We start from the raw sequence: 26,562 nt of genomic DNA, 5'->3' as shown, positions 1-26,562 counted from the left end.
CAAATTAGGGAAATGTGAAAATTAGAAAAAATTAATTATTCACTTACATGTAATAGAGACAAAGTGTTTATTTTTATGTATTTACAATGTAGAAGCTTCTGATTAACACATCAGGCTGTTGTGGCAGATGTCTTGATTATGACTGTTCTCTGTTGGTATGGATATGAAATGGAGGAGTTGTAAACTTTACTTGCACAATTCCGTGTTGGTCGGTGTACTCAGTGGCTTGGGGTTTTTTTGCCCTTTTTTTAACTTGCAGCACTTCAGTTACTGAACATGGTTTGTGTTATCCTACTTTTACACAACTGCTTTTTCAGGGGAGGTATTCTTTAGGAGCAAGTATACATTCTAGCGCTGCAGTTTCTCTATAGTAGTAGGATGGTCCGAAAGTGCATTTCAGAATCAAGACAACACTCATCAGAACTTAAATTTATTAAACAGAAAGACCTATTCACCTTTTAGCAGAACACTTATATAGACATATATCTACACATGGAGTTCAGCGTGGCTGAAGACATAAAACATTTGTGAATCATAGAGACAAAGTTTTTAGAACACACCTACAATCCCCACATTCTTACTTTTTAAAAAATGTTCCAATTTTTGGAATCAGCATATTCTGAATGATTACCATAGCAATCTTTAATACAATAGAAAGTTATTTTCTCTTAATTTCTTTATACTTGTGTAGCATTTTTTATATTTTAAATTTTATTTTGTGTTTGGGTCTTTTCTCTGTAAATTCATTATTCACTCCATTTTAATAGGAATAATATAACCAGCAATATGCCCATTTTGCCTTCTTTATGAGAATCCAGTACTTTTAGGGACTCACTGAAACAAGTATTTTTATTCTCTAGCAGTTGAAAACAGAATATTTCGGAAAACTCATCTCTGTTTCGACAGTTAGGCGCATGGCTTATTCCCTTGATATTGGTGCTATGATTGAACAATTTACTTATAAAAAGCAGGTTTGTTGTCATGTCATAAAATCCCAAATAAATGGAGAAATAGCATTTACTTTTACTTGTTTTTCTATGTATGTTAGAATAACTATGTAGTATAGACAGACCATGCAGATAATGTGATGGAATAAATAATTGTGCCAAGGGTCCTGGACTTACAGGTGTCTTTTTTCATATTTTCTGAGGAAAAGAATTTTGAAGGAATTGGTATAAAAGAAGAAAAAAGTTTTGAAGTCTTCTGATCCTCAGATTAGCCCATGGCTAGCCAGTCATGTGCTTGTGATGATTGTTTTTCCTTTTTTTTTCTCAGTTCTTTCCTTTATACTTAAAATTGTGTCTGCACTTTATGGATGCACAGTAGAGGGGATCCTTGTTCATACTTTATTTCTGTGATGGAAGAGTTGAACAGGATGTAGAAAATATTTTGATTGTGGAAAAACTGTCCAACAGTGGTAACGGCAAACATTTCATGTTTTAAAGGATTGGTATATTCTACTAAAATTTAGGAAAGGTCTATAAGGTTAAGAAATTTTCTGTAATCTAAATAATCAGCAGATTTCAAAGTTCATATGACAGTGTTTCTTCTGGTAATATCTATCTATAGTAACACTTAAAAAACAGGGAGAACTGATGCCTTGTTTTTCACAAGTTCCAATGACCTGTTTAATCATCTTTTTCTGTCATGTTCCTGCATGTGTCGTTTCATATCATCCTCATATCATTGAACAAAAGAAAAGAAAAAGAAAACAAACCACAAAACACCCCAAGCCCCAATAAAGGTATTTTTTCCGAGTAAAAAAGTGTCTTCTGCAAAGAGGATGTGCATACATGAAATTATTGTAGCTAGGTAAGGATAAGACTTCAGCTCAGACACAGCTATTGTTTATGTTTTCTAATTAAATCTTAATCTCACTTGGGATGATGGAAGTTTATTTTCAATTTATGTAGAAGGAGACCCGGAATAAGGAAGAATGTACCTAATGTTGACTAGAAGATCACAAATATATTTGGAAAATCCAATTAGTATTAGCTGACATTTTCTTTGGTGTCTGTTGGAATGGAAATTGATGTTCTGACACCTCTGTGTAGTGTCATATGCAACTAAGTTGACTTTGGATGTTTCAGGTACTTCTGTGGTCCAAGTTACAGCTACTGATGCTGATGACCCTTCATATGGAAACAGTGCCAGAATAATTTACAGCATACTTCAAGGGCAGCCATATTTCTCTGTGGAACCAGAAACAGGTAATGAATATTTTCATTATTTTCATTTACGATAAACTTTAAACTTTTCCTTTCATTTAAAAGACCTTAGATCGCATAAAAAATGTAATTAAAAACTAATTGAGATGAAAGAGCATTTCTTGCTTTTTCTCATTATTTATAACTTTTATAATACATATAAAAACTCAAGACACCTGAAATTATGAAGTATAAGTAATTTCACAATGGGACTATTTACTGCTTAAGATTTAAACAATATTTCTGATAAAGGCAGGCATAAGGTTTTTTTTTCCTTAGAAAATATTGTTCTTTTTTTTCTTAATGATTCTACTTAGATTAATAAAAGATGGTATTTCTCCTAAACCTTTGGCACAAATATCTTGAAGCATTTTTAGCATGAAACTGGAAAAGTACCTGTGATGTAGAACAAGTACTCAACCAAGACACAGCCTGTACTAAAGACTACTCTAATTATAAGACTACTATAAAACTTATGGACAGAAATTTTTTCTTTGAAACATTAAATGAATATTTTAGAGAATTATTTCAAGACTAATATAAAAAAGATAAGCAACAAATACATTATTAGCAATTCTGTTTTCCAATTTATTTCTTTTAGGGATCATCAGGACGGCGTTGCCGAACATGAACAGAGAAAACAGGGAGCAGTACCAAGTGGTTATCCAGGCAAAGGACATGGGAGGCCAGATGGGTGGATTATCAGGGACCACCACGGTGAACATCACCCTGACTGATGTCAACGACAATCCACCTCGCTTCCCCCAGAGTAAGCTGCATTTAATAGTTGACTTTTGCTGGAAGAGTTAAGCAGTCACCATCTGGTTTAATTTAGAGTAAATCTAGATTATGAGGCACACATAAACAAAAGGCTTATGTGCTGATTATTATTATTAAAGCAGTATATTAAATGTTAAAGCTTTTTTTTTTTTTTGTTAAGAAACAGTTACATGATGAAATATAACTGCAGTAAACCTGGAATTCCTCCCAGGAATATGGGCAGCAATAGTAGGTGGACTTGTAAGAGCATTAGAGCAATGTTTTTGCTCTTTCCTTACCTATTGCTTAAATCCTACATGCTCTTCCACTGGAGAACAAAACATGTTGTAATTCTAGACATGCAGAAATATTTGAATTGAGGTATCTGCTTAAATATTTAATCATGAAGAATGTGAAAAAGAAATTACTCAAAGGGAATCAGACAGATATGTACTTTTCAGCTATAGAGCTACAAAACAATATACAAAATTTCCCAAATTGAAGCAAATTAAATTTAACTTTTTTTTGTTTTTTACAGCTTTAGTGAAGGTTTTGTAATGCTTTTTGCTTTTTGATACTACCACTGTCAAGACTTTGTCTCCTCAAACCAAAACGTAAAAATATTTTCAGTCTCTGTCTGATATGAAAATATTAAACTATGCAGCATTGAACTTGTAACAGTTAAGCATTTTAAATACATTTGAAGCCTTTTGCATTAATTGAAGTTGCAGTATTTGCGCGATGCTTTAGATTTACTTAGTATGTAAAGGATTTAGAGTATCCTCACCACACATTTTATACACTCTGTATAATTCTACTCAATCCAGTAGTTACTGATGCACTCTTCTTGATCAAAATAACAGAATCAGCTTCAAATTATGCTCCTTATGGCAGAACTGGAGTACATAATTATGTTCAATTTAATATTGAAGTTAATATATATGCGTTCAGCTAAGATGTTTATCAGCATGTAATTTCATATTCACACTTAAAAAAAAAATAGTCATACACCATTGAGTAAGAAGAACTTGTGCATTTCTAAAAAGGTCATATTCTGAACAGGATTTATTGTTACATTATACTTTATTTATAATTAATTATTTTTAAAATTTTTTTTCATTTTCCCATAATTTCTAAAAATTATTTTTATTGTTTCAATATGTATATAGAAGATTATGGTATTTCCATTGTTGTGTAGGACAGGAGTGCTGTAGTACTCTTCTCTGGACACACTGGAGAAGAATATTCAAAGATGTGTCATGTTCAAAGCCTTACAGGAAAAAAAATAAGTTAAGACAGCACAGAAGCTCCAAAAGTGCATATTTATACTTTTTGTCTTTTTTCTTGTTTCTTGAACAGTGTGGTAAATTAGAAGTTAGAATGATGGAATCAACTTTCCAGACCATTTTAACATGACTTATCTGGGATTCCAACTTAATATTTGAGATAGAGAAGGATTTGATGTAGCATCTCTGCATTTTTCTTTAATGTCAGTTTAAATCAGATGTGTCATTTGCTTTAAAGAAACTTAACTTTGCTTTCATGGGCTTTTGTTGTTTTTGTTTGATTTTTCTCTCTACTTTGTCTCTGCCACTTTCTTTGTTAGATATAAATGCATGTTTCATTGGAGATGAAAACTAAAACATTTATAAGGATGACATATTTTACTAAATATATGAAAGTAAAAATAGCTATTAACTTTAAAAATATATATATTTAGCCTCAAAATGGAAGTGGACATTATAATGATTCATGATTCTAACAGAGTTCAGTGAGACTGCTGGAATTGAAACTGATTAAGTTAAATTATTCTTATTCTATTCCAATAATAAAAAAACTCAGATGTATTAGGTTAATGAAACAATAATATTCATATCAGATTTATAAATTATCAGGCTAAGTATTAGAATTCCCATTATGTTTCCACAGGACTCTGCATATTACAACTATATGTTTCAATAAAATGTTTAATATCAGCTTATATGTCTCCCACAAGAAACTCATATTAAAATTGGGGAAAATTTGACATAATTTATTGAATTATACATTCTAAAAACATAAATATAGAAGAACCCCTAATTCCTCTGTTGTTTGCATTATGAAACAAGGATTCTTCAGAATACTTTTCTCTTCTTAAAAATATACTAAAACCCACATAGATAACAGTGGTGATGAGATTGAGAACTTTTTCAAGGTGCTACAGAAAGGTCTTCAAAGAGCTCAGACATTGGATCTTTGTTTCAACTATAATACTTCCAGGTGTTCTCAGAAGTAAGGAGATGGTGTTGACCAGTGATAAACGGAAAATGTGATTTATGGACTTAGAAGCCTGAGACTCAGTGAAACTCAGTGCACCTGAATTATGGCACCCATGTATCCTGTGAGACTATAGCCTGTGGTAATTTATAATATTTGCCCTTACATTATATGCCTATTCAAGAGTGAATGGGAAGAAGGGTAAATGGAAAAATGAGATTGGTTTTTCATTCTTTATGACTGACTGAAGTATTTGCAATCCCACGTGCGTAGACTGTAATCCTCAAGCTGATTTCTGCTCTCCTTAGTCTATGGAAAAGTATTCCTTTCCTCGATCCTCCCATTTCTTTTCCTGACAGACAAATGAAAGGACATCATTCACTGGAGTAAATGCAAAGAGTAAACTGCTTTCCTTGAGAAGGAAGAAATCAGATTGACAGCAGAGTTTTGCCAGGATGAATCTACTGTGGTGTACTTTGTATTCTGATACAGGGTCCAAAGCTGCACTGCATCCCATACTTAGTCCATTAAATGTATTCAGTGACAAAAGGAATAAAATGAAGCGTCTCATACTATGGTGGAGATTTCTAGAAATAGATAGGCTAGATTAAAAATTATCTTTTAGATGATAAGTTTCTGGTTATTTTCCCTCTCTGTTTCCACTACCTTATTAGCAACTCATGATATGAGCTCTTACTACTTTGTAGACTAAAGAATGACTTGAGTATTGCACTGGGAGTCAAAGTAGTGTCCAGAAGGCATAGGGATATAGTTTTAAGAGCTGAAAAAAAATGTGGAGAGTAGTTGACACCTCTTAAAAATAATTATAACATATAAATATTAATTGGGGATAAAAAAAGTCTTTCGCCACAGTCTCCTATGGTACTGCTGAAGTACTAAACCGGGGATAATTTTTCTTTTGCCTTTTTTTTACCATTAGATGATTAGAGAGAGATTCTCTACTAGTGAAGTATTACAGGTTTAGATATTAGAGAAAGATAATGAAAATATTAGAGAAAATGCAGGATAAAATACTCAATTGAACATCAAAATGTGACTGAGCAAAAATAAACACATACAAATAGAATGGGGTGTACATGGCCATAAAGAATTCATACTGCTGCTATATGTCCCTTTCATGTTAAAATATGCTTAAGTAAAATTATATGAAGAAAATAAATTAAAATATTTCAATATTTTTCATTCAGTGTTTAATTGAAAATTAAATGTAAGTGCATCTATTTTTCAATTTTTGCATTTTTGCTTTTTTAAGTCTGTCAAATGGGAACATAATAACATAATAGAACAGAAAAAACATAACTCTAACTCTGTGGAGGAAGAAAAAAATCTCTAATGACCCAATAAATAATAGGGTTTTTTTTGTACTAAGTGTCACTCTGTAGATGGCTTGTAATACACCAGTAATCCTCAAATGACTCATGCTTTCCTGAGTTTTGATAAAATTACATTGCCAGTGACCTTCCCATACAGCCATGCCAATCTCTCCCCATGACTCTTCTTAATTGCACAAAACTAATATGCCCTTGATGGACTTTTCTGTACTAGTTATTTGGGCAATGTATTTATGTGTTGCTTTTTGTGTAGCCTGTCCAGCTGTTTGCTGTTGTGGTTGCTGCCCTTTGCCATTTCCATTTTTGTGTTATTTCAAGCATACCTCTAACTCCTTTAGCTTAGGTAGTGTCTAAGTAGAACAGAAAATCTTGGTAAACTTAACAAAAGCCATAGAAGAAAATGTTTTCTAAGAGAGATTTGATGCATTCACTTTCATCTTTGGAATGACAACTGGAGATGCATTAATTTTAAAATATTTTTTCTGAGAATTCTTCATAGCGTATTATGTCCCCCACGTGTTTTTGTAGCGTATGTTCCAACAGATGGGATCAAATACCTCAATGCTTATTTACAGTTTTCACACTAAGGCTAGGACATGGAATGCTAAAATACATGGTAAGATACTTATTTCAATTTTCTGCAGCATGTCTGAATGATGACAGTTTTATTCCTATGTATTTTATCAGCTGTATGACACTACCATAAAGGGATATAACTGAGATAAGAAAAGTAGCACGAACCAAGAATTGTAATATTCATAAGCCTATTTCAGTATGAATTAACTGCTTCAACAAGTATAGGCACAGTTTCTGCTCGTAGATTTTTAAAATACCTCCCCCTGCATTAATGTGTTATTCAAATTTATTTAATATGATATCTTACTATCTAATTTTGAAAGCTGAAATGTCAGTCTGTTGCATAGAATTGGCCAGTGAAATCAAGGAATTCTATTCTTGTTATTGTTTCCGTGATAAAATACATGTAATATGTATCTCAAAGATTGCCCTTAGATATTAAGGGGTAAAAAAGAAGAGTGAAACTTAGCAAGAACACACAGCAGTCTTTCCAGATGATATTTCAGGAATGAAAGGAAAATGAGAACAAGAAACTTACAAGGAAAAGAAAGGCAAGAAGAGTGCAGATATAGTTGATTCTTCTCTGAGATAGGATAAAGATCTTTCTCAACCCTATTTTCTATGAATGTTTTTTCAACAATTTTGTTTTCAGTCTTCTATACAAAACTTTTCTCTGGATAGTTCTCTGCCTCGTATTTTCTCCATTGCCTCAGTATTAAATGGCAAGTTCTCTAGAACAAAAAAATACACAAAATTGTGTTACCAGCTATTGTGTCACACAGTGTTACTTCATGCATGTGTTCCAGCTTGTGGGGGTCCTGAATGGCTCTTTGTCTCTTTGACAGGTACCGTCCATCTCCGCATCCCCGAGTCCTCCCCAGTTGGGACAGCCATTGGCAGCGTTAAAGCCACAGATGCAGACACTGGAAAAAATGCAGAAGTGGAGTACAGAATTATAGATGGTGATGGGACTGATATGTTTGATATTGTGACACAGAAGGACACACAGGAAGGCGTCATCACTGTGCGAAAGGTGTCTGTTAACAGCATTCACTAAATGATTCTGATGTCAATGTTATGTCACAAGCGTTCATTGCTTACATTATGTGATAACACATGCTAATTGCTTAACATTTGCAAGCATCCCCCATCAGTGACTGAAAGATACTGTTTCCTTTTAAGGTGAACTGGAAATAAAAGGTGGTAACCATATCTCAGATACACATAGGTCCAAAGCATTGTTGTAAGCAAAGTATGAAAAAGTGGACCAGCCCCAATGTTTTAGCACTAATTATTTCTGTGATTTCAAATGCAGACTTCTTAAGTATTTCTATGATCTGTTTTCTTCAGCAAGCAATCAGCAGCTCATTCACTAATGAGAGACACACATTCCTTCTCTGTGAGATTCTCATCTACTTGGGTGAGATGGGATCTGTGTGCCAGAACACCGACATGAGTTGAAAGGATATGGTTTTGTTCCTGTTTCCAATGTGTGAGAGGGCTGCCACATGAGCAATGTGTATGTAATGAAGGTGTTTTTCCTGATCCAGACCTAGCTTTAGTTCTGCCCTCTCTCTTGCACTGTCAGAGCACTTTCAGATGCTTGTTTTCTAAGTCTATCTCACAAGTAGAAACGCCGCCCTCCTACTCCTCAAAAATTTCCCTTCCATAAGTCCCTTGGTCCTTGTCCTTGGGAGCTTGAGATGAACTTCAAAGAGTTCAGGCACCATTTTTAAGATAAAACATTGTTTATATTAGATTTCCAAACAAATGTCCTTAAGCATAGAATAACGAAATAAACTGATATAGAAGATACCTTCACATCTCTTGATAATGGCAACCAAGGAAGAGAGAAGTTCTGCAAAGAATGTTCCTTTTTAATTTCTGTGTTTTATTTTGTTCATAGTCAGTGTAGTTGTTTATCTGGGAAAATAAACTAAAAAAACAAAGTTTGAGGTCTAATAGTTTTTCTTTTCCTAGTTTGTGAAGGCTTTCTTGAGATGCTCTTCTCTTGCTTGCTTCAGATTTTCACACAATTACATTAAATCAATAGCATCTCAAAAAAAAGTCTAGTAGCTGAATCAAGCACAAGAATTTTCCTAAATTATAATACAGCAGTTCCAAAAATGTCAATAAATGCTAATGAACAAGATCTGATTTTGTTATTAGCAGTCTGACAGAATTTGCATTTTTCAGGATGCTCTCTCAGTCATGAATAAGTAGTTTATTCAATACCACGGACAACAGCACTAACAAGCAAGGAAGGAGATGAGAATGCTGAGTTCATTGATTCATTAAAATAGTCTCTTTTCTTTTTGTTGTTATTTATCCACTTTGATTGTAATTTCTGTTTTCAGTGGTGAATAACTACAAATAGCTTGTGTTCCTTTACAAAGCTTCCAAGTTATTAAGTCTGAATTTATTATGTGCTATATAAGAACTTTTTCTATACAATTTTTTCTATACAATTTCTCACAGACAAAATAATTGATTTTCCACAATTTCATATATTTGGGCAAGAATTTTCTTCATTACTGTGGATGTGCTGCAATGCCTGTATAATCCACAGGTTTCATAGCCATGTTTTGCACTGTAGGTAGATATGTCCAAATTGGATGTGAATGTTGTAGTAGCAAGTTTACAAATTCATGGTGCACATTCTGCCAGATTAAACTAATTAGAATAAATCAGGACTAGCATGTCTTCTTTGCTTTTAGGATTGAAGCCAGTGTCCCTTAACAGCTGAATGATGCACTTTACAGACACAGCAATAGCCTCAGATCTAGGTTAAATGGTTGTTTTCCTCATTTGTATTCATAGATACTCTCCCCTCTGCTCTGACTACTTTTTTAAAACAAGTCTGAGGCAGTGGGGAAACTCATTCTTTCTCATGCACTGGACTGCATCTTTCTGCTTTTGAATAGTGTATTTAAATATCTAACCTGTCACTTTGGCATCTTTAGTGAGCATTAATTAATATTTAAAAGCAGCTAGGCAGAAAAAAATAAGCCATCAACCACCCATTTTGATGAATGAAAACCACCAGTTCTATATCTCCCTGAGAATCTGTGGGAGTTAATAAAGTCTTCTTTGTGTCAGAAAGGTAGATTTTCAGCTTGCTCATTTCCTTAGAATCATTAATTAGCTAACACTTTTCATCTATGACAGCTAGAAAAATTTGAAGGAATAAAATTATTTTCAATCCAAAATGATTTCTAATTATAACCGTGAACTGCTCCTCCTCCCATTTTAAAAAGGAACTGCTGACAAAAATGTCAAATATATTTTCAAAAAAAAAAAACCCTTCTGATGTCGGATTCATTAAATTAAATGAAAAGGAACAAGATAAAACCCCACTGTTTCTCTAAATATAGAGAGCTTTGACACACATACCTTCCTCAAAAGACACCTAAAACATTCCTGATATTTAAGGCCTACTATATGGGCTTGACAATAGCAATACTCAATACTCTGGTCATTTTGATTATTCAGGGGTTTACAGAATTTCCTATGAAACATTAGTGTTAAATACCTTGTTCTGGAATGTTTGTATTTCCAGTCAGTATCTCAAGCTTTTTAAATGGTTATATGATTGTTTCAAATCCATATTCTTATGAAACAGCTGCAGAATTCCCTGAATAATTGGTTAATTTGCGCTGAAAATCTTTTTATCATTCATGCTGAGATAATTTAACTAATATACAGGAAAAGATACTTCTTCTAAAAACAATGTAATTTGTTATTTGACAAAGTGACTCCTGTGGTGGGGAAAATATTAACTGTGTTGGTGCTCCCAGAATGCAGGGGTAGGATCTGATAAGGCTTGAGCCCTCTTCAGTTTCCATTATGTACGTAGGTCAACATTTGCCAATATGGAAATCTAATCTAATAAAATTTATCGCTATTTTCATTTTTAGCCACTGGACTATGAGACAAGACGACTTTATACTTTGAAAGTAGAAGCTGAAAATACCCATGTGGATCCCCGTTTCTATTACCTTGGGCCTTTCAAAGACACAATTATTGTGAAAATCTCTGTAGAAGATGTAGATGAACCTCCTGTTTTCAGCAGGTCTTCTTACCTTTTTGAGGTGCATGAAGATATTGAGCTGGGGACAATAATAGGAACAGTAATGGCACGGGATCCTGATTCTGCCTCAAGTCCAATAAGGTAATACTTCAATGTCTAAACACATTATTTGCTAAAGAAATTAAGATAAATAGTAATACAACATTAATTTCACATAGAGGTGTTTTTTCTATTATTTATTAGTGTCCCAGAGATAGACAGAATTGAGAATGGTGCTATCTGTAAACCTACAAATATGTCAGGCAAAAGCAATTTACTTGCACTCAAGAGACACACAAAATATTTTCCAGTGCCACAATTCATAAAAACTTGATTTCAAGTAGGTCCATCAGGATTGCTTTTTACTTCGCACTGTGAAAAGCTTTTAGAGTGCTGATTAAACAAGTTCTAGACTTCAATAAACCTAACATGTATGAAGTAAAATGAAATGCTTACCATATAAGCCAAATAGTCTTAAATATAATTTCTCTAGAAAATAGTACGTTTTTGTTTTATTCTAGTTAAGAGTTATTAAAGTAAGCTAGTAGTAAAAAAACCAAAAACATTTGAGTAAGTCTTTATTGCACTATAAGAAGTTTTCATTGGTTGTTCTTTTTTTGTTGTTTTCGTATTCATTTTGGCATTGACTTGTTCATTGAGGTTTTATTTGTTTGTCTTTCATATTTACTGCAATTGTGTGTAGTGGAGTGAGCAAACAACAGCCACCAAAACCATATAGATGTTGTTTTCATATAACGGCATTTTTTTTATTTGGCTCAATTTAGTTAAGTACTGTAAATGAAACCAGATGTACTTGATTAACAGTTTAGATCACTCATGAATTTTCATAGAAACATAAACATTTGTTTCTATTGTACTATACAAGTGTACTATTAAACTTTTTTAAAAATTTGGCCAAATTCTGACCCATATTCTAAAAATCGTTCTGTATATGACAAAATCCTGCATTTAATTCCATTCCATTCCAATTCTAATTTGAAGGCAATGTTAAATATTAAAAAAAAAAAAAGAAAAAATAGAGGAAAGAGAAATTTTCTGATACTAGTTTGACACTACCATAGCATGTTGGTTGACATCATTCCTGCCAGAAGTATAGCAACTATAGAAATATAGAAGCTCCTTTTGCATCTATGTATTAAAGTTCTGCATGTGCCAGAACTTACTTTTATGCAAGTTTTTTTTATCTTGATCTTTAGTGAATTAATACATCCTAAATAGCAGAAGCTAAGCTTATAGCAATAATTTTGAACAGCTTGTAAATTAGCTGTCAGTCTCAGTCTGAAGAAACAGTATATCAAAGACCATTTTCCTTTCAGGATTAAATTAATTCTTTAATTATACATTGAAATTCTTATTTTTTAAAATAATTCTTCTATAATCTTGTAAAAGCTCCAGTTGTCAAATATTACACTATTGCATCACATTCTTAAAATCCAAGTTTTAGTTCCTTGTTCTATGGAGCTAACATTCAGAATTTTGAGAAGTATTTATAGAAAATAAATATATGTCTTTTCAAAACTAACCTTTGTAATATAGAAAATAAAACCTGTAGTGACTTGTGAAATTTATGTTTTCTTTCACTTTTGATAATTTTGATGATACTTTCTATTTTGTTGTCATATTTAGGTTTTCTCTGGATCGTCACACTGACCTTGACAGGATATTTAACATTCATTCTGGAAACGGGTCCATCTATACTTCTAAGCCACTTGACCGTGAGATATCCCAATGGCACAATCTTAGTGTTATAGCAGCTGAGATTAGTAAGCTAATTTGGTTTTTCTTTATCCTTTCAGTTTTCCTTAGCCTGTAAAGTTACAGATGCAACTTTGTGATGAAAACATCCCTCCTTTATTTTCTCCCTCTCCCTTTATACTAGATGTTCTGGAAAAGTGAACTGTGGGGTAGCTCACAGCAGCTGTCTCCTCATCGCTCTTTTCCTCAGCTACCTCCATCACTGCCCTTTAATGTCCAACTTACTTCTGAAATGTTAGCCAATTAAATTATAAGATTGGATTAATTATTTTTATTCCTTCCTTGGAGGACAATAACATGATTTTGCTGTTAAAATAGATGAGTTTAGCATAGTAATCTATGTTTTTGTCTCTATTATTTTCTTCATTTCCTTAGAAATACTTTCATTATCTCTTCCTATGGTATCTGCACCTACAGCTCTTAGAATCTTAATATATCTTAAAAGTTCCATTTAGTTTCATCCCAAAGCTGTAGCATTTCTTGGACCATTTAAAACACCTGTCTGTAGATAATTTCATGTTAAGAGTATAAAGAGAAGAGCAGATTTCCTCCTAAACCTATTACATTATTGAGAAATAGCTTTAATCAATAGACAGAAAATTTTCTAAGGGACAAAGGTCTGATCTTTGAAATCAGCATCTAAGAATAGCTTCCTCTCAAAGTCACTAATTTTTTTAGGGCTAATTCTGTATCAGTTAAAAAAAAAAAAAGGAAAAAATACTGGTCAGCAGTGAAGCGTGTCTGGCAAGAGTTACACTGCAGAGGACTAAATGGAACTTTGTGTCCTGCCAATTGAACATTCTGTGTTTAAAAAAAAAAAAAAAACAACTACAAAAAAAAAAAAAAAAAAAACAACACAGTAGTTTGGTTTTAAAAAAAAAAAAACAACAATTTTTTCTTTCTTTTGATGCTTTGTCCTGAGCTTGGAAGCATTCAGAGTGCTGTCTAATGTTGTACAAATTATTTTCAGATTTATATAATGATGAAACTTAACATCTTTGCATGACTAGATCTTAGTGCTAAACTTATCTCCTTGTCAGGAAACTTGGAGCAAATTTACATTATGGACATATCCAGAGTAGCTAGCATTCTCCACAGAGATATGTTAATTTTGGAGAAAGAAGTGAAGAGGGAGATTTAGATCTTTAAATATTTTAAAATCCTACCTGTGAAGCATGACAGAATGAAAGCAGTGTTAGAACTGATTTGGAAAGTTAGCATGAACATACAGAAGGCTATGAAAAACTGCATCCTAAACCTAGAAATTTAAATAATTCAGGATGTCAAAAAAGATCCACTTCACACTCTTTAGCAAAGGTGTTACTGATAACAAGCCAATGTAATTCCAGCTGCTCCTAAATGTATTTTGCTTTATTTAAAGCAGAAGAAGAGGGAGGGAAATCAGTAATTTGAAACAATCTGTTACTTTTGTTATTTTTCCAGTTCCATTAATGTTAAAAAATCATATGCTGCTTAGCTACCACACAGCAGAATTCCAAGAAACATCTGCACTTTTTACACCAAGGAATTATTTATTATTTTTGGTATGGCAACAAGATCAGCAAGGGAGAACAGGGACACTTATATTCCTGAATTAACCTATACTAACAAAAGAGCACTCTAAATAATAATAATAGTATCTTGGCATTTGGCAAGGGAACGTTATTCTTGTTTGAGGTCTGAAAAATTTACATTCATATTTTTAAGTCAATTTAAACATTAAAAAATCTTATTCTAATAAATTCTTTACCAAATTTTTGGAGGAGTACTTTCATTTTTTTTGTTGGAATTTCTTTGAGGGGCAAGAGAGGAAAGTCAGACTTAAAAATTTTTCAAAATATGTGTGCATGTCATAGACTAAATTAACTCTAACCCAGCCAAAACCAACACAATGCACAAATGATGTCCTTGGTATCTTTTCTCTGTAAAACAAACCAGATAAACAAAGAATTTTACAATTAAAGATCAAAACCATACAAAACCTTAAGTCCACCAAGTGATCAAATTTGTTACTGTAGTAGTGGGCATACTTTTCATATACAATATTTGAATATATTATTAACATTTGCCGCCCCTTATCTCCATGTAAAACTTAATTGCTCACTAGATCCCAATGCTTCTTTTTTTTTTACTCTACACAAATAATTTCTTTGTTTTTCAGAAGGCCTGATTCTGCTTGTTACTGGTTTGTACACTAAAAATTGACCAGATTCAAACTTCATCTCGCGTGTGTATTGCTCATGAAATTCGGAAGAAAACAGAAAACTCGTAATAAAAAAATGATCTCATGTTTCTTCTCTCTTCTACTGTCAGACAACCCCAAAGATACTACTCGTGTTCCTGTCTATGTAAGAATTTTGGATGTTAATGACAATGCGCCACAGTTTGCTGTATTCTACGACACTTTTGTCTGTGAAAACGCAAGAGCTGGACAGGTATGCCTTTGATAAACACTTCCCAGCATCCAGTTTTGCTACCAAACTCAATTGTAGATCATTCCTGCCTATTGCTTAAGAAAAATCATATCTAAATGAGCTTTTGATATGTTCAAAATGAAAGCAAAGAAGCTCTGTAAATGAGGCTTAGAGTGAAATGTCAGTGTGTTACAAGCACACTAGTGTTTCAATCACCACTTTTACTTACCTAACCTTGTACTGCTTTTAAATCCCAATGAGATATGTCCATGACATGGTCATGATTCATTTTGCCCTTAATTTCACAAAGTAGAACATTATATGTAACTAAAAACTGTGATCTGTATTTTTTTAATAATTCTCCAAAAGCAAAATTTAGATATATTTCAATCCATGCTGACAGTGAGTATAAACCAAAAATCTGTCACACTTTTTTTTTTCAATTGTTAGATTCATCTTTCATTATCACACCAAAAATTTCTGTAAAGAAAACATACAGTTTTAAAATTATAACATAATATTTTCTTTTGCTTCTTCGAGGCTACACAATGTGTACTTCAATTTAAGTGAATTGACTGTACTGCTTAATACCTAATGTCCAATAGGCAGTTGCTTATTAGAACTTTTTAAAATTTTTTTCCTATTACACACCCCAGAGCATACTCAGCCAAGAATAAAGCCTTTAAAATGTGCAACCCTTTCAGTACATTTGAATAGAATGTGGTACAAGTGCCAGCTTTTCTTAACTGTTGGGAGTCCCACAGGTATAACACTCAGGTTGTGTTGCAAATTTTGCATTCAGGTTGCCATTCTTCCTTCCAAAGTGACATCAGTTTGAACTTATAACAAAGAATTTGAGGCCGAAATTTATAATGCATAAAATATATAAAGGTACTGAGCAAGTGCATTTGTCTGCTGTGGCAGTCACAAGAGAATTCAAGGTGTTAGATAAAGAGAAATCACTGGCTAAAAATGTAGAAAGTTGGACAGCTGAAGTGTCTACTAAAAATGCCAAAAAATTTTTAATAATTTTAAATATGACATAAGGATTAAGACTTGTAAAAGAAGACCATTGAATTTTCCTCTTCCAGTTTCACAAAAAACACATCCTGTGTTTAAAAAAAAATAATAAAAGCATACATCCACAAATTTTACTCATCTGAGTTTTCAGAAATTTTTCTGTGCAAGTTACTAGTTCTAGAGCTCACAGGAAATGTTAAGAGAGCAGTTAAATTTCCATATACATGTATTTTAAATAACAGGGTTTTTTCTGTGCTATCTAGACTATAAAATTCAGTATAATTTAAAAGTAAATATAAAAGTATTTCAACATTGCATTGTTGTATTGTTTACAATCAGAATAGGCTGTCAGTTAAAATGTTGAATAAAATAGCACTAATCACTTATAACTAATAAATGAGATTCTAAATAAGTTGACACAATGCATCCACAAATGCTTATTTAAATTGTTACAGGGCTCAATAGTGTCTTTATCAGAAAAAACCTTCCAAGGCTATTGAGAGGGCCATAAATATAAACATTCTTTAAGAAATTTGAGTTGCAAATGATTGCTTAAAAAAACAATTCTCAGGAAGAGAAAAAATGTAATGCAGGATAACACAAATAATCTATTTGAATTTAATTATATTCTTCTTGTTTACTGGCAGCCCATAAACAAGACTTTTTAGTTTTCGAATTCAATCTGTCCTGAGAGAATGTAATCAATTCAAACTGAACATGGTTCCCTGAGCTTGATTCCTCCCACATTTCTGCTATTTTTCTTTCCTTTCAGCTTTTCATAATTACATTTGATCCATGAAATTTATATCTATTAGGTAACTGAAACTAATGATGCTTCATCAGTCACAGATTCTGTTGTATTCATTTCAGTATTTCCCATCTACTAAAGAGAGATATTATAAGGAATATTATACTTTTCCATTTACTTAATTTGTACAGAAACCTAAATTTTATACATACATATATAAACACACACATACTATATATGATACCTAGGGAGGTGCACATAAATCCATGTATACAAACATACATATGTATGCAAATATATAGCAAGAGAGAAATGTGGCTTTTGTTGTCTGAATGAGTCAAAGAGCCTGTGATTGTTTTCCTGCTTGCTATTACTGCTGATGTCAGATCCTACCATGAACTTACAAACGATGCAAATATCCTATCTCAAAAAGCTCAAGCTATACACAAGCAGCACCTCTGGCAGAATGCTATTTTGGTGGTTGCTGTTCTTTTGACCCCCCGCCCCCACAAAAATGAGGACAGTCTTGGTGTGATGGCATAAAGAGGACACAGGCATTCATGTGACCTACACAAGGCTGACTCAAAAGGAGTTCAGGGAAATAAAGCAGCAAAATGCTCAGAGTGCTGCAGCCCTGCAACCAAAGAAGTTCAGCTGTCCTCTGCCCCCAGGTGAGAAGAGGCAGGAGCTGGGCATCTGGACAGATGGAATCCCACTGGTTTTGTCAGCTCCCAGCTGTCACATGTCTGGCAGCTCAGCTGCCAGCCTCCGAAGATCCTCTAATGTAAAAGATAAGAATCAGTTTAGAAAGCAGCAGTCAGTCCTGCTTTAGCGAGATCTTGCATGGAAGCTAAGTAAAATTTTTCTAAATATTCATTTTCCCTATAGTAGATGTCAGAAGAGAGGCCCTTCTTCTTTATGTGTAAATGATCTGCCAAAAAAAAAGGTAGAAGTTGACCTTGGTCAGCAGCCAAGTGCCCAACAAACCACTTCCTTCCCCCTCAATAATATAAGGGGAGAAAAGATGAAAAATAAATGGCTTGAGACAAACTTACAAATTACCATCACTGGCAAAACAGACTCAGTTTGGGGCTGTTGCAGCCGCTGGCACCACCTGGGGCCAGCCCGGGCAGCCCCAGCACAGCCTTGGTACAGCCAGCACTGGGACAGCCTCACCTTTTTCAAGTCCAGTGTGATGTTTAAATGGCTTGTTATTACCTTGCCTTCATTTTTACCTAATCCATACATACCATTTCACATGGTCAAATATTATGTAAATAGGTCTAGCTCATAATGGATTATCTTTCAAAGACATTTTAAAATATGAATCTTGGGGTCTATTTTCCTTTTTCCAATAACTTAATGCAGAATAGATTATAAAAACAGACTAGGTTTCTTGAACCAATTAGTTTTATGCTGCTCTTCATGTTATCAGCTCATTTGACCCATATAACAGTCCTTATCAGGAAAAGGATATCCTTTCCTCCCCCTAAGCTTGCTTAAATGTGGCTTTTGGGATCTTCGTAGTTCCAGAAATTGTTATATTCACCAAGTGTCCTTCTAAAAATAGCTAAAATTCATATCTATTGAAAAACTAAAATCCCTGAAATTTTTTTCTAGCTTTCAATTTTCCCTTCCTATTTTTCAGATATTTCTAAAAAAAATTCTTAAATCCTTAATCCTGAAGTGTTATTTTATCTTTGTTTATTGCATCTTTCATTTCTTTTGACAAATGACAATTTGTGATCAATTTACTTGAAAATTTGTTCTCTTTCTTTCCCAACTCCCCTGATTCATTCTTACTTTAGTTTCTTCACTATATAGCCATAGATCTTATACTTTCCAGTGGTTTTACGAGTATCAGAATTTTGTCTTTGCCTTACCTTTTTCAAAAACTCTCAAAAGTTTACTTTTTTTTTCATTTGGAAAAGTTTCTGAACTGAAAATTGATGAAGAGTTTCTAAAGCGTTCTGCTTTCTTTTTCTCAAAAGCACATTATATTTTCTTTGTCCTAAATTTATAAGCAAAAATATAGTATATTTTAGAAGAAAACATCTACCTAAACAGTTGATGGAACTGATGCTTGCTGAAGTCCTATCAAGCAGAAAGATGAATTTTGTTGGAATTTACCCCAATATACCCCTATTTACAAGGTAATTGGGGTTTCCCATGGCTGGCAGGTCTAAGAGAAAAGAACTTTTGGAAGCCACATGTAAAACAGGATTTCTCATGTTAAAACAGTAATCAATATCATCAGGAAGTCATTTTCAAGCTGCAATATAATGCTTTCAATTCTACATGCTCTTTTAAAAAAAAAACTATGATAATGAACACTCAGCAAATCAGTTGATTTTCAATAGCCTAACACCTGCAACTGACCATATTCATGGTCTCTAGTTGTTAAGTAAAATAAACTAGTGGGTTTTTTTATTTCATTTTGCAAATGTCTATGAAAATTCATATGCTAATTGCTCACTAAATAATTAAAATATTCATTCTTCAAAAACAAATAATATTCTATGCTTGCATTATCAGTTGTATTCATATCAAAAATTATTGGAGGATTATGTAAGAAAACAGATTTAGAGAAAGACAAAACTCTTGTTGAAAAACAAGGAAGCTGCCATATTAAAAGAAATTCCATCCTTGCCTCCTCAAGATATTTACTGCTATTTTCTGGATGGACAAGAAAGAAATTGGAGTTAGTCATGCGTTTTTTAAGGCAAACAGGAGTGCACTGCGGTTGTTGATGTGAAAGATGATCAGACCTGACAAAAGCTGTGATATGAAGAGAAATGGCTGTATTTGGAAGAACTGGAAGAGGAAAAACAAGCAGAGTTTAACAAGTACACCACAGGGAAAGAATAGTGTTAAAAATTAGATGCAATTCCATGGTTGAAAGAGCAGTGCATTTTAAAATGATGAATAAGAAATGAAGAATAAAAATGATCTAGACTAAAGGTAATCTATATTTGGAAGTTAAACTTAAGAACATAAATGAACCTTCAAGCATGCATGCACAAAAATCCAGACTTAAATTCACTTTATATGCCATAGTATTAAAAAAAGCCCCAGACTGAAAATAGGCAATAAAGTAAAAAATAATAGTAAAAAAAATCATTTTGCTTGGGAAACAATATTTAGCCACTCTTAGGTATAGAAATTTCACTGAAAAAGCCACATATTCACTTGGCTTACAAGGGAAGAAGTACTGATAAAGGGGTTGCCATTACTGTCCCCAAAAATTGCCCAAATTTGTTGTAGGCATTGCGGAAAGCTCTGAGTATGGAACTGACCTGGTGCAGCTTACTCTCAGAATTATGACACCTGATTCTCATCCCACTCCAAACTTGTGCAACTCTAGGGTGTGCTACAATGTTTTACAAGAGTAGAAATATGTCTAAAATATAACTGGAATTTTTAATCTCAGGAATCATGTTGTTGTGTTCTCCTATACTAATAAATAGAAAAATCATGTTAAAGAAAAAATGTTTTAATGTAGAAATGTAATTTGAAGCATTAACTTCCCTTTCAAAAAATCTGTTTGATAAAATGCCAGTTTTATCACAAAAAATAGAAAACTTCATGTGAATTACAGTCTTAGGTGTTGATTTGAATTTAAAATGATGAATCAAAGATGAAGCGTAACAACTACCAGCTACAGCTAAAACTATTTTTGGCAAGTTTTGTCCACTATGTAGCTACAATAATATAGGTCCACATATTCTGTCACATTAAAAATACAGATGTTCTTTTTCAAAAAAACTTATATAAGACACTTGTTGAACATCTGTTTGTTTTTTTATTTTACAGAATAAATATTAAGTCAATATGTGTGAATGCTAAGTTACTCCAATGCTTTTCATCTTCTTTGATCAGACAGCTCTATCAAAAACCTAGGTGTATTTGGTCTTTTTGTTGTTGTTGTTTGTTTGCTTGTTTTTTTCCTGCAGCTTATTCAAACCATAAGCGCAGTAGACAAAGATGACCCTCTTGGTGGACAAAAATTTTTCTTCAGTTTAGCTGCTGTTAACCCTAACTTCACTGTTCAGGACAATGAAGGTAAAATTCATGCCTGTTCCAAGGAAGGAGTTTTATCTTTTCTGTCTGGCTACATTCCTGAAATATATTTGCTTTTGATGTCTATCAATATGTAGAGAGGTTGTGAAGGTTGCTGCTACCAAGAATACTTTACCTGAATGAGGTATAGGACATCTACACTTGTATCTGGGTAAAGCAAAAATGTGATTTAAAAAAATTTATCAATAAAATCAGAAAAGTGTTGGTTTGGGGTAAGAGACAGATGAAATACTTGACTACAAAAGAAAAAAGGCTTCCCAAAATGTCTTCAGCTGAAAGTTTAGATTTTTCACTTTAGCCTTTTGTGACATTGTTCTGATTCCCCTGGCCTTCTGTTTTGCTTCTTTCTGACCATTAATAAAAATAGTGGTTCTGAGAGCCACTTTGGCTTTTCTTTTGATCCTTGCTCAATCTGTCTTTATCAGAGAAAATTTTCAGAAGCTTCTGTTGGGGAAGTGAGACTATGCATTTTGGCTTTCATTATTAGTATGACTAATTGAGAGGACTCTAGATTACAGAAGACATAAATGAGAGAGGACATGGTATCAGTCTTCAAATGTGTCAAAGGCATAAAGGCAAAGGGAATAATCCTCTGTTCCTGACGAATATTTCAGGATGTAGTAGACTACAAACAACAGCAGAAAAAAAACTTCTAATGGCAGGGAAATTGAAGTAATTAATTAAAATATTTTGCACACCTTATAAAATCCTTTGCAGAAGAGGTGTTTAAACATCTGTAAGAGACTTTTTGATGTTGAGTGAAAACAAATAATGTTAAAATACTTAAAACCAATGAAGGGTAGCAAGAAAGAAAAACTTTATGTTTCTCATCTTGAAGTCTGTGAAAAAATACATGATTTAATATTTTAAACAAAGGTTATATCTTGGTGACTAGGCCCTGAGTACAGAGAGGTATAGATCTTGATATTTCCTTATTATCTGTAATTATTTTATTTCTTTTTGCATATGGGTTATTTTAGTTGTGCCTGAAGTTATCTATCAAAATAGCTAACCACATAGCTCAGGCAACCCACAAATATGATGAAAATTAAACTTTCCTTTTAGTGCACATTAAACCTGTATTTTCTCTCTTTTGGATGAAACAGTTATCAGCTCTGGTGTTGGCTGCTACTCTAGTATTGTGGCTCTAAAAGTAGAAGAAATAGTCTCTCCCTGTTATTCGTTCTTTCTCTTCCTTCCCTTCCCTCTGGCCACTCTGTGGACACCTTTTGGTGCTGAAGTATCCTGCATACAACTAAGATTTGTCTCCTACAGATACAGTTCAATAAGTTCACTTCTCAAAAATGTGCAGGAATACCTACCGTCTTTCATATTTTCTGAATTCCTAAGACAATTTCTATCCAAAAAAAGCCCGACTTCATGTGCTAAGGTACACAATTCATTGTTCTACAGCGTGTTGAAAGTGGTTTGATTTAACAAATCTCATTCTGAGTTGACAGCATTCCTGTGGGTGTTGTCACAGATGAGCCATAGAAAGAATCTTCTAGAACAGAGTACTTGTTGAACTGCACAAAGTGGAAGATTCTTTTTCCTCAGTTGCATTTCAGGGTTTCAGCCCTGAACTGTAACTGTGTCATGCACTGCATGCATTAATCTATAAAACATTTTAAGCTTTGAGAAATCCTCTTTTCAAATCACATGCCAAAGTGGTGCAGAGGCACAGAGAAGCAGGCCAGATGTACCTAAAAACTTACAAATATCTTTCTGATCAAATGAGAATGTCATTAGAAAAACAGAGATATCACTGTGATATCAGGATCTATTTTGAAGTCATATAAAATACGATTATTTGCATCTACTATGAGTGATATGGTTTCTGTTTGTACAGGCTACAACAGTATCTTTTAATCACTCTAGATAACACTGCCAGGATTTTGACGAGGAGGAATGGCTTTAGTCGGCATGAAATAAGCACTTACCTTCTCCCAGTGGTGATCTCGGACAACGACTACCCGATCCAGAGCAGCACGGGCACGCTGACCATCCGCGTGTGCGCCTGTGACAGCCGGGGCAACATGCAGTCCTGCAGCGCCGAGGCCTTGCTGCTCCCTGCCGGCCTCAGCACGGGGGCTCTGGTGGCCATTCTCCTCTGCATCATCATCCTGCTAGGTAAGGGGAGAAACGCGCCTTCCCCTACCCAGGAACAAATGTTTAAGGCCTGACTCGTTTCACGAAATTATGCAGGTTGATAGAGCTAATGGTCCTGGATTTTGCAAGAAGGATGTAACTGCAGCTTAAAATAAAATGGAAAAAACAAGGCCAAACCCTCATTATCTTTGTTATCTGCTAATTTAACACCATAAATAAGAATTTGAGTCCCAGACTGTTAAACTGTCACTGTGCAACCAGAAGCTCATTTATGTTCTTTCGTTAAGTTTTCCAAAAAAAGAAAGTTCACAGAGGATGAATAGTGTAATCAAAAATTGCTTTCATGTCTTTCGTTTTAAATTTTTTTGAGGAAAAGTCTCTTTTTCATTTAAATAACTACTAAAAATCAATATGCAGTATATATTTCACATATAATATAACAGTAAGCAGTAATTTTACTACATCAAAGCCCTGTCTATACAGTGGTTTCAGTGCTGTAATAAAAAAAAAAAGAAAAATTTTTTAAAACCTCCATTTTGTGGTTTGTAGAATAACACTTAATGACCTATAATTCAACTCAAACCCACTTTTTAACAATATCCTTTGAGCTTGAAAAAGGAAAAAGATCTTTAGAATAGACCTGGCTATTTTAAAGCTCATTACAGCTACAGAAGGAGCATGCAGACAAGCTCATGGTCCTGTAAAGCAGAGCACAGAATGTGTGCAAAATAGGTTTTTGATATAGACTTATTGTGCTACCATTATACAGATAGAGGTATTTATCCAGTGATCAGAAAAAACGAGTTGGTGAAATGCAGCTGAAATGTCGCTCTTGCACCCGGTGGATTTGCTGCTAAGAAATTGTTAAATAGAGATCTTTACCCATTCTTTGTTTCCCTCTTTAAGTTATAGTGGTGCTATTTGCTGCTCTAAAGAGGCAACGAAAGAAGGAGCCTTTGATCCTCTCTAAAGAGGACATCAGAGACAACATTGTGAGTTACAATGACGAAGGCGGCGGAGAGGAAGACACCCAGGCCTTTGATATCGGCACGCTGAGGAATCCTGCAGCTATCGAAGATAAGAAGCTTCGGCGAGACATTCTCCCTGAAACGTTATTTGTGCCCCGGAGGACTCCTTCGGCACCAGACAACACGGATGTCCGAGATTTCATTAACCAAAGGCTAAAAGAGCACGACACTGATCCCTCCGCGCCGCCGTACGACTCGCTTGCAACCTATGCCTATGAAGGAAACGATTCCATAGCCGAATCCTTGAGCTCCTTGGAGTCAGGTACTACCGAAGGAGACCAAAACTATGATTACCTCCGAGAGTGGGGCCCTCGGTTTAATAAGCTAGCTGAGATGTACGGTGGAGGAGAAAGTGACAAAGACACTTCTTAACCTACAGTAGGCTACTTTTTTCTTTTCCTTTGAGCGGAAGTAATTTTACAGACACCTTCTGCACTCAACAGTATTTAACATTCAGGAAAATTTTCCTGCCACTCAGCACAATGGTTTCCTTTTAAAATTTGTTTTAAACTTGTCCATTAATGTCATTCATTCTTTCTAGTAGGATGCCACTTGGAATATATACGACATTTTATTTAATCAAACTTCCAAGAGCCAAAGCTATGGAAATTCAGTGTTGTACATTTTAGTAATTAAAATAAAAAATATCTTACCTTCAGAAATTTGGACAGGGTGATAATCCCCTAAGCAACCTCATGTACAAGCCGCTTCTGTTAGGTACATGTCCTATTCCTGCAAGTGCAGCTTTTAAGATGGCGAAGAAGAAAAAATCCAATATGTCCTGTTCTGTACATTAAAATAAAACAAAATGTACACGTGGTGTTAATAAGTGTAATATGCAGCTGGTTTAAAAAAAAAGTTTGTGCAACTTCATTTCATCAAATTCTATCTGCCAATGTTTTATATTTATATTTTTGTATTTATTTTTAAAAAATAAACCAGTTTTTACAACTATGCTAATGTTTGCCTGCCTGTTCTCACCATGAGTTTCAAGCTTGAAGAGAACATGGAATTTCTCCAGTGAGATCACAACCAACTGCTAATATTTCTGTGCTGAAGTATTCTCCATACATATAACACAGTCTGAAGTGCTTAGGCTCACTGAGACAGGAGCAAGTTACACAATTACTTGCTTGCTCAGAAGTGCTGCTTTCTACAGTTCAATGCTTGTGAGAATTTTCTTGGTTTTATTTTTTAACTAAACTAATCATATTGTAGTCTAGAAAGATGAATTACTGTCTTGTGTCACCTCGAATAGCCTTATTCTAAAAACACGCTGGCACAATTTATCTATCCAAACACATAACATTAGTTTCAAAATCTCAGTTTATTTGTTCTATAGTTCTCCATTTTGAATCATACTTACATCATCATCAGAAGTGATCTGTAAGTGCAACAGATAAAGCGTAAAAAGATGCTCAATCCTTTTTAAGCTCTATTTTTCCAAAGACATTTGCTGACAAGCGCTATGTGTTGTTTTTCAACCACTTTTAAAGCTGTCAATCTGAAGACTGAGAAAGTGTCACAAAAACCAGCATCCCCTCCCCTCAATTTACTGAGTTTTCTCAAGTCTGGTAAAAAGAAACCTGAGCAACTAGTCACCTGTAACCAAAAATATACTTTAGCTATCACAAAACAGAGTAGGTATCCGAAAACATTTTGAAATGCTTTTTCTTTTCCCATAATTTTTAGGTTATGCAAGTTTTGTACTAGACAAGCACTGAAGACAATTTTGAAAGGCTGCTGAGATTAAATCATTTCAGAGCCAAAGCAGTATGTTAAAAGGTCTGTATTAGCTACTGTGGGAGAAAAACACCTGAAGGTTTGTTCCTCCTCACTTTCTCTTAGCTAATTATTGACATAACACCAAGAGATATTGGAAATTTATTAGTCCTTTGAAAAGTGAAATGTTGCATTCTCTTTTAGTTGGATATTTCTTCTCCTTAATGGGCTGATAAAACCTAGTGAAGCTGAAAGCTGAATAGACTACCATTTAGCAATCTCTTTTGGTGCCATGGAGACCAAATTTTATTGACCTGATATCAAGCTAACTATTTGATCTATTATCAAACTGTGAATGTTATGGATTTTTCTTCATTCAATCAATAGTACTTTTATTAACTAATGATTTTTTATATTCTTTACTAGAATATGAATCTAAGAATATT

The 26,562-nt window shown here is 33.9% G+C and overlaps 1 protein-coding gene across 3 annotated transcripts in view; it reads left to right on the top strand.

Annotated features, from left to right (window-relative positions):
• CDH10 (cadherin 10) overlaps positions 1–25,348 on the top strand; it is a 93,810-nt gene extending 68,462 nt beyond the window's left edge. For all 3 annotated transcript variants that reach the window (XM_054284562.1, XM_054284561.1, XM_054284563.1), the window contains exons 4-12: positions 2,091–2,210; positions 2,809–2,976; positions 7,996–8,183; positions 11,068–11,321; positions 12,867–13,003; positions 15,309–15,430; positions 21,131–21,239; positions 23,136–23,387; positions 24,273–25,348. In XM_054284562.1, coding sequence (XP_054140537.1) covers positions 2,091–2,210; positions 2,809–2,976; positions 7,996–8,183; positions 11,068–11,321; positions 12,867–13,003; positions 15,309–15,430; positions 21,131–21,239; positions 23,136–23,387; positions 24,273–24,766 — 1,844 coding nt within the window. In that variant the 3' untranslated portion in view covers positions 24,767–25,348. The remainder of the gene's footprint in view (positions 1–2,090; positions 2,211–2,808; positions 2,977–7,995; positions 8,184–11,067; positions 11,322–12,866; positions 13,004–15,308; positions 15,431–21,130; positions 21,240–23,135; positions 23,388–24,272) is intronic.
• Positions 25,349–26,562: the final 1,214 nt, after the last annotated feature.

This window comes from Melozone crissalis, unplaced genomic scaffold (assembly GCF_028551555.1).
Source record: "Melozone crissalis strain CALT ecotype California unplaced genomic scaffold, PUWL_Pcris_2 ptg000042l_1, whole genome shotgun sequence".
Classification (NCBI taxonomy): Eukaryota; Metazoa; Chordata; class Aves; order Passeriformes; family Passerellidae; genus Melozone; species Melozone crissalis.
This window is presented reverse-complemented; position numbering and strand designations above follow the sequence as displayed.